General features: G+C 44.8%; 1 protein-coding gene across 4 annotated transcripts in view; it reads left to right on the top strand.

Moving 5' to 3' along the window:
• MYLK3 (myosin light chain kinase 3) overlaps positions 1-9,195 on the top strand; it is a 41,871-nt gene that overhangs the window by 24,707 nt on the left and 7,969 nt on the right. For all 4 annotated transcript variants that reach the window (XR_003045422.1, XM_025044645.1, XM_025044646.1 and 1 more), the window contains 4 exons: positions 809-914; positions 1,275-1,368; positions 1,764-1,873; positions 2,470-2,611. Coding sequence is in view for 3 of the 4 variants with exons in the window: in XM_025044645.1 (XP_024900413.1) it covers positions 809-914; positions 1,275-1,368; positions 1,764-1,873; positions 2,470-2,611 (452 nt within the window). In the remaining variant the exon portion in view is untranslated. The remainder of the gene's footprint in view (positions 1-808; positions 915-1,274; positions 1,369-1,763; positions 1,874-2,469; positions 2,612-9,195) is intronic.

Raw genomic sequence — 9,195 nt, 5'->3', positions numbered from 1 at the left:
CAGCCCGAGCCACGGACTTCCCGCAGGGCGTCCCCTGGCCCGACTGCACACGCCGGCTCATGTCGTCATGTTTGGTGCATGGTCTGGATTCTGTTTTATCCCTCTGCTCCATTTCATGTAACATTTCTGGGTTCCCATCATCTCTGTAGGACGAGGTTTGTTTTTTGTTTTTATTAAAAAAAAAAAACAAACCCAAACCATTTTTATCTCTTCAAGTGCTGGTGTCCTCCGTTTCTCCTCCATTCCGGTCGCTGCCCACCCCCGCCAGGGGCTGCATCGCAGGCTCCGTGCCCTGTCCGGACACCCAAGGGCGAGAGGAGAGGCGGGTGGGTGTTTGTTTCTCCAGCTGCCTCCCTGGCACGCCACCCCTGCTGGCTCCGCAGCCCGGCCTGTACCCTTGAAATAGGCTGTCCTCACGCCCTGCTCCATCACCCTGTGCCATGTGCCTTCCACTTCCCGCGGCCGCGCTGACCGCCCTCCCCACCCCCGCCATTGCCACCGGCCCCTTCTTGACTTCAGTGAACAGATTGGACGTGACCTCTCCATCTTGCAGTGAGCCCTGTCGTAGGTTCCGGGAGACCCAGCTCAGGATCCCATCTGTCACTGACTCACTGTGTGACCTTGGACCTGAGGTGACCCAGTCACCTCACCTCTCTGGGACTCAGCTTTCTCCTCTGCTATGGGTGACTCGAACGAGATGATCTTTGAGAAGGGCAAAGGGCTTGTCACTTGAACCAGGAGGGTCTGGGGTGGTTGGCTGAGGCGGGGGCTGCACATCGGAGGCTCAGGGGCTCTGTCTCCTGAACAGATGACAGCCCGGCGCCCCCAGCCCCTTTTGAGCACCGGGTGGTGAGTGTCAAGGAGACATCGGCCTCAGCGGGCTACACCATGTGCCAGCACGAAGTCTTGGGAGGGTAGGTGGGCTTTCTGCTCTGGTGAGGGGCGGGAGAGGAGGGCCCACGCGGCATGGAGGTGAGACCGTGTACTGGAGGTGGCAGGGGCCGACGTAGCGGGGTGAGGACGTCCTCTGGGGTGAAGTGCGCCAGGTAGCATGCGGTGTGGGATGTCCACTGGGGTGCGGGATAGCCCACACGGCGTGGGGTGAAGCGGGTTTCCTCTAGGTGTTAGGTGGCCTGCGTGGAGTAGGGTGAAGGCGTAGGGACTCTGGTGCGTAAGGAGGAGGGCTGGGACCAGAAAACCCAGGGGACAGGCTGGCCAGCCACATTGGGGCGAGCCTCGTGGGCTCTCAGCCTGCTGTGTCGTCGTGTCTGCAGGGGCCGGTTTGGTCAGGTCCACAGGTGCACGGAGAAGGCCACAGGCCTCTCGCTGGCAGCCAAGGTCGTCAAAGTGAAGAGCACCAAGGACCGGGTGAGGCGTCTGCCCCGGGCCCCCGAAGCCCCTGGCTGAGCTCAGGGCTCCTGCGTGTCTTTCTCGCCCCCCCGGGGCCCCACCCTGCCCCAGCACCCCCAGGCTGGGCAGGAGACCCGGCCACTTTTCCCGCCTCTCTTCCAGACTCCCACACCCTAGTAAGCAGGTCACTCGTACCCTGGGCCACAGGGCCCTCTTGGGCCTCCGGCTTCTCTCCTGTGAAATGGGCGGGTCCTCTCTGGTCTGGATGGTGGGTTGAGGAGACCCGGCGTGAGCAGGGAATGGGCGTGAGGCGGGCACGTGCACATGCACACGTGTGTGTGTCTTGGGAGGCACGGCTGGCGCTTCTTCCTGACCCGTTCCTTGGAAACTTGTCTCCGCTCTGGCCCTGGAAGGAGGACGTGATGAACGAGATCAACATCATGAACCAGCTGAGCCACGCGAACCTGATCCAGCTGTACGACGCCTTCGAGGGCAGGAGCAGCTTCACCCTGGTCCTGGAGTAGTGAGTGTCTGGGAGGCGGGTGGCGGCTTCCCTTCCCTCCCTTCCCCTCGCTGGGACATCCAGGGAATGTCACCACCCCTCCGCTCGACCTCCAGCATGGGGCACGGAGGACAAAGCCATTTGTCACACACTGGCGGCCGGTGAGCCTAATTTGACCTGCAGATAGATGTATGTCAGTTTGGCCTAAACAATTTTTAGTAATTTTCATTTGGCTGTTGGTAGCTGGAAATTGGGAAATTTCACATTAAAACCCAGCTATCTGGCTTTTCTCACAGATGTAAAAGATCTATCCAGCTGGAAATGGGTTGATTTTGCCCACCTGGGGTTCTTGCCATGTAGGTACCAACATTTCCATGCAGGAAAATGAGTTTACAGCCTCGGCCCGGGGCACCCAGGGTGAGCCTAGATTATCAACACAGATGACAATCCCGGTCTCCCCTTCGGCCCGTCACTTCCCGTTTGCCAACGGCACTCTGGGCTGGGAATGGGCCAGAGCACAGGTCCCCGTAAAACCCCAGATGACAGCAGGCTCACCTGGATTGACCTGTTTTTGGCTCCCGGAGCTGAGAGGCCCGGCCTGCCCTTTGCTTTGGCAGCGTGGATGGGGGCGAGCTCTTCGACAGGATCACAGATGAGAAGTACCACCTGACCGAACTGGATGTGGTCCTGTTCACCAAGCAGATCTGCGAGGGTGTGCACTACCTTCATCAGCACTACATCCTGCACCTGGACCTCAAGGTCAGGCCCCGCGGGGGCAGCCAGGCTTCCCGCTCCGGGTCGGGCCCCACCGGGGCAGGCGGCGGGTGGGCCCCAGGTGTCTGAGTCCCTGCTGCCCTCCTGTCTTCGAGAGCTCAGTCGCTCGGCAGACAGCCCTGGCCCGCATTCCTGGCTCTCTGCCACCTTGTGGTTCGGGCAGTCACGTCGCCTTTCTGAGCCTCAGTTCCTCCATTCGTGAAATGTGGATCCTGTACCTCTTTAAGTGTTATTTGAAAATCAAATGGTACAATGTTTTTCTTCTTAAAGATTAGTTTTTAAAAAATATAAGTAGAAACATATGCTTGTGGTTACAAATATAGACAACATACAAATGCTTAAAATAGGCAGTGCAGACCCCAGCCCCCCCCATGCCGCAAGTCTCTGTGCCGGGGGGTCTTCTGCACTGGCTGTTTGACAAGGCACATGAACACACAGAGGGAGTCAGACTATGCGTCTCATCTGTTATCTTACCTTTTCGTTGTAAACAGTACATTGTAGACATCTTCTCTCATTTAAGGACTGCGTGATACTCCATTGAATGAATGCAGTCCACTTTCTTCTTGACAAAAAGTAAGCACGTGATACATGGCAGTTTTTTTTTTTAATGGTTTCTTGGCTCTCTTTTCCATTGCACCAGTCTGCGTGTTTGCTTTTACGTCAATACCGTACTGTTTTGATTACCACAGCTTTGTAATACGGTTTGAAATCAGGGTGTGCGTGCCTCCAGCTTTGTTCTTTCTCAAGAATGCTTTGGCTATTTGTGGTCTTTGGTGGTTCCATATACATTTTAGAATTGTTTGTTTTATTTCGGTGAAAAATGCCATTGGAATTTTGATAGGGATTACATTAAATCTGTAGATTGCTTTAGGTAGTATGGACAATTTAACAAGATTAAGTCTTCCAACCCATGCGCATGAAAAATCTTTCCATTTATTTCTGTCTTCTTCAATTTCTTTCATCCATGTCTTACAGTTTTTAGTGCACAGATCTTTTACTAACTTGGTTAAATTTATCCTAAGTACTTTATGCTTTTTGACACAATTATAAATGGGATTGTTTTCCTAATTTCTCTTTGTGATAGTTTTCTTGTTAGTGTATAGAAATACAGCTTATTTTTTCCTTTGTAAGTTTATTGGGGTAATTACATAAGTTACAATTATGTAATTTTCAGGTATACATTACAATTTGACATTTGTATATTCTAATGTGTGTTTACCACCCAAAGTCCAGTTGCCTTCAGCTACCATATATTTGATGCCCTTTACCAACCTACCCTCCTGTATTTGACCCCCTTTAACCATCTACCTACTCCTTCCTCCCCCACCCCCTACCCTCTGGTAACCACTAGTCTATAGTCCATGTCCATGAGTCTCTGTTCGTTTGTCTTGTTCATTTGTCGCTTTTAGGTTTATATCCCACATATAAGTGATATCATGTGATTTTCAACTTTTTCAGTCTGGCTTATTTCGCTTAGCATGTTTATCTCGAGGCCCATCCATATTGTCGCAAATGGCAGTATTTCATCTTTTCTTTTGGCTGAGTCATGTTCCATTGTACATATGCACCACAGCTTCTTTAGCCAGCCATCTATCGTAGGGCACTTCGGTTGCTTCCATGTCTGGGCCACTGTGGATAATGCTGCTATGAACATCAGTGTGCAAATATCTTTTCGGATATGAGTTTTCAAGTCTTTGGGGTAAATACCCAGTAGAGGGATTGTACAGCTGATTTTGGTATATTGCTTTTGTATCCTAAAAATTTACTGAATTTATTTTTAAGGTCTAACAGTTTTTGGTGGCGTTTTTAGAGTTTTCTATGTATAATATGTCATCTGCAAATAGTTTTACTTCTTCCTTTTCTCTTTGGATGCCTCTTTTTTTTTTTTTTTCTTTTTCTTTTTTTGCCTGATTGCTCTGGCTGGGACTTCCAATACTATGTCGAATAGAAATGGTGGTGGGCATCCTTGCCTTGTTCCTGATCTCAGAGAAAGAGCTTCCAGCTTTACACCATTGGGTGTGTTATCTGTGGCATGTTACGTAGGGCCTTTATTATGTTAAGGTATGTTCCCTCTATCCGCATCGTCATGAAATGGATGTTGGATTTCGTTAAGGCTTTTTCTGCATCTGTTGAGAAGATCACATGATTTCATCCTTTATTTTGTTAATTTGGTGTGTCACGTTGATTGATTTACATATGTCGAACCATCTTTGCTTCCCCGGAATGGTCACAGTGCATGATCCTTTAACGCATTGTTGAAGTCGGTTTACTAATATTGTTGAAGTCAGTTTACTAATATTTCGTTGAGGATTCTTACACCAGTGTTCGTCAGGGATATTGGTCTGCAATTTTTTTTCTTGTAGTGTCTTTGTCTGGTTTTGGTCTCAGGGTAGTGGCAGCCACATAAAATGAGTTTGGAAGTGTTTCTTCTTTTTCTATTTTTTGGAAGAGTTTGAGAAGGATTGGTATTAATTTTTTATTAAATGTTTGGTAGAATTCACCAGTGAAGCCGTCTGGTTCTGGACTTTTGTTTGCTGGGAGATTTTTGATGACCGATTCAATCTCCTTGCTAGTAATGGGTCTGTTCAGATATTCTGTTTCTTCATGATTCAGTCTTGGTAGGTTGTATGTTTTTACGACTATGCATTTCTTCTAAGTTTTCCAATTTGTTGGCATATAATTCATAGTAGTCTCTTCTGATTTTTTATATGTGTGGTATCAGTTGTAACATTTCCTCTATTTTTCTAATTTTATTTGAGTCCTCTAATTTTATTTCTAATTTTATTTTAAGTCTAGTAAAGATTCGTCTGTTTTGTGTTAAAAATTTTTCCCGTTTTATGAGATAAAATTGACATATATTGTATTATGTTTAAGGTGTACAAGATAATAATTGACATATGAATATATTGTAAAATGATTATCTCAATGTTTAGTTAGCAGCCATCACCTTACATATTTACAGTTTTTTTAATTGTGATGAGAACTTTTAAGATTCCCTCTGTTAGCAACATTCAGATGTTCAACACAGGATTTGACTGTGCATTACATCCCTAGGACTTTTTTTTATCTTATAACTAGAAGTTCGCAGCCACCAATCTATTCGCTGTTTTTATATGTTCTGTTTCTTAGATTCCACATAGAAATGAGAGCATACGGGATGTATCTTTCTCTGTCTGACTTATTTCACTTAGCACAATGCCCTAAAGGTCTACCCATGCTGTCACGAATGGCAGGATTTCCTTTTCATGGCTGAATAACATTCCATTGTATGTGTGTGTGTATCCGTTGTATGTATGCGTGTATATGTGTGTCTGTTGTGTATATGTATGTGTGTCTGTTGTGTGTGCGTGTGTGTGTTATGTGTATGTATGTATGTATGCATGTATGCATGCGTGTATATGTCATGTCTTCTTTATCCATTCATCTGCTGCTGGACATTTAGGTGGTTTCCATGTCTTGACTATTATACATAATGCCGCACTGCACACGGGGGTGCAGATCTCTCTGTGAAGTAGTGACTTGGTTTCCTTCAGTTACAGACCTAGCAGTGGGACTTCTGGGTCACATGGCAGCTTATTTTTAACTTTTTGAGGAGCCTCCATCCTGTTTTCCATGGTGGTGGCGCCAGTTGGCGTTCCCACCAGCAGTGCACGAGGCTCCCTGTTCTCCACATCCTCGCCAGCACTTGTGGTCTCCTGTTTTTGAGAGCAGCCATTCTGTCCAATGTGAGGTGGCATCGCACGGTAGTTTTCACTTGCACGGCATTGGCGTCTGTGGTTTTTCCAGTCTGCTGGCGCAATAGGAGGGTGTTTCTCTACTGTCCCTTTTAGAACTTTCAGTGGCCCCTGCAGAAGACGGGAAGCAGGTTGGCTGGACCTCTGCCTGTGCGCATTGCTCCTTCTGATCATCCTTCTTGATTGACAGCTGACTGTAGGGTTGGGGTGCTCAGGAAAGTGGTGGAGATGGGGAGAATTGGCCTCTAGCTTTCCCTGCTCTCTACGGCTCATTCCAGGGCTTCTGGATCAGCTGCTTATGGGGCGGGCAGGCAGGGGAGGCTCAGGATCCCGCTCTGTGGTTCTGGGTCAAGGATAGCCTTGTGGGCAACCCCCATGACTCTGCAAGAGGAGGCCGTCGTTGCCATGGCCCATTTCCCAGCCAAAAGCAGGGCTTGTCCTAGCCATGAGATCTTGCATAAGTTCCTGGATCTCATTAATTGATCTTGCATAAGCTCATCAATTGCAAAATGGGAGATAATAATAGCTCTTAGGGAGGTTGTGTGAATTTCAATACGGAGACAGAGTTCCAGAGCTGCTCTGTCCAACACAGCACAATGCGTGGGACTGAGTTTTAAATTTTATTAATTTCAATTAACTTAAATTTAAAAGTGGATGCTTGATTCAGGTATCGGAAAACTTTTAAGTATGTTTGGAACCATCTCAATGTGTAAATTCACTCTTTGGCTATAGTAGTCCCCCTTATCTGTGGTTTCATTTTCTGCATTTTTGTTATCCATGTTCAACCACGGTCCGAAAATAGTAAATGGGAAATCCAGAAGGAAACCATCGCTAGGTTTTAAATCGCATGCCGCTCTGCGTAGCGTGGCGAACTCTGCGCCATCCGCCCACGAGTCACTCAGTAGTCGTCTGCGTCATCACATGGGCCATCAGAGCGAGGGCATAAGCGAGCAAACATCCACCTGTTATCGCAGAATATTGTCACAGTTGTTCTTTTTTATTATTAGTTATTTTTGTTCATCTCTCACTGCGCCTAATGTATAAATTAAACTTTATTACTGGTGTATATGGACCGGAAAAACAATACATATAGGTTTAGGTACTGTCCTTGGTTTCAGGCATCTGCTGCAGGTCTTGGGACGTGTCCCCCGTAGACAAAAGGTGACTACTGTATACATTTCATGAAACCTAAATACATCTAAAATATTTCTGCTGAAAATTTTGTGTCTGAATTGAGGTGTACTATAAATGTAAACTACACATTGGACTTCAGAGACTTAATATGAAAGAATGGAAAATATTTCAATAATATTTTTATATCCATAACCTATTAGAATTAAACTATTTTGTACACATTGGGTTAAATAAAATATATCATTCAAATTAAATTTTAGAAAATACTTCAAGATGAATGAAAATGAGAACACAACACACCAAAACTTATTGGATGCATCTAAACCAGCATTAAAATTTGTAGCTATAAACACTTATATTAAAAAAGAAGAAAGATTGCAAATCAGTAATCTAATATTCCATCTTAGGAAACCAGAAAAAGAAGTTAAACACAAAGCAAGCAGAAGGAAGAACATCATAAAGGTTAGAGCAGAAATAAATGAAACAGAGAATAGAAAAGCAGTAGAGAAAAATCAATGAAACCGAAATTCGGTCCTTTGAAAAGATCAATAAACTAACAAATCTTAAGCTGTGTTGAACAAGAGAAAAAGAAAGAAAACTCAAATTATTAAAATCAGGAATGATGGAGGGGACATCACTAACCAGCCTCACTGAAATAAATAAGAATTATAAGAGTATTATGAGAAATTGTGTGCCAGTTCATTAGATAATCTAGATAAAACGGACAGATTCCTAAAAGACACAAACTACTGAAAACTGACTCAAGAAGAAATAGAAAATCTGAACAGACTTATAACAAGTAAAGCAATTAGATTAGTTTAAAAAAAAAAAAAAAAACTACGCACATAGAAAAGCCTGAACCAATGTGTCTTCACCGGTGAAATCTACCAAATGTTTCAAGAATAACACCAAAACTTTATAAACTCTTCCAAAAAATAGAAGAGAACGGAATACTTCCTGACTCATTTTATGAGATCAGGGTTATCTTACTACCAAAACCAGACAAAGATCTCACAAGAAAAGAAAACTAGAGAAATATCCCTTACAGACTACATAGAAAAATTCTCAATAAAGTGTTAGCAAACCGAATATAGCAGCAAATGTAGCAAATACAGCAATAAAATGTAGCAAACTGAATACAGCAACAAATGTAGCTAATACAGCAATAAAATGTAGCAAACCGAATATAGCAACATATGAAAAGGATTATACACATCACACAGTGGGATTTATCCCAGGAATGCAAGGTTGGTTTAACATGTGACATATTAAAAGAATAAAGGACAAAATCACACAATCATTTCAATAGACGCAGTTGACAAAATTCAACAACTTTTCATGATGAAAATGCTGAACAAGTTAGATGTTGAACTTCCTCAATCTGATAAAGGCCATCTGTATGGCCTTTATATACAATATATACTTACTGGTAAAAGTATATATACAATATATACTTACTGGTAAAAGGTGGCATGCTTCCCCCTTAGGTCAGGAAGAAGACAAGGGTGTCTGCTCTTGACCCTGCTGTTAAACATCGTACTCAAAATTCTATCAATGGCAAATAGGCAAGAGAAGGAATAAAATGGATCCGAATTGGAAAGGAAGAAGTAAAACGGTTCACAGATGACATGAGCTTGTCAGGGAGGTCAGGGGGAACTATCAGAACTAATAAACCAGTTCGACAAGGATCTAGCTGTCAAC

The sequence above is a fragment of the Pteropus alecto genome, unplaced genomic scaffold (assembly GCF_000325575.1).
Source record: "Pteropus alecto unplaced genomic scaffold, ASM32557v1 scaffold123, whole genome shotgun sequence".
NCBI lineage: Eukaryota > Metazoa > Chordata > Mammalia > Chiroptera > Pteropodidae > Pteropus > Pteropus alecto.
This window is presented reverse-complemented; position numbering and strand designations above follow the sequence as displayed.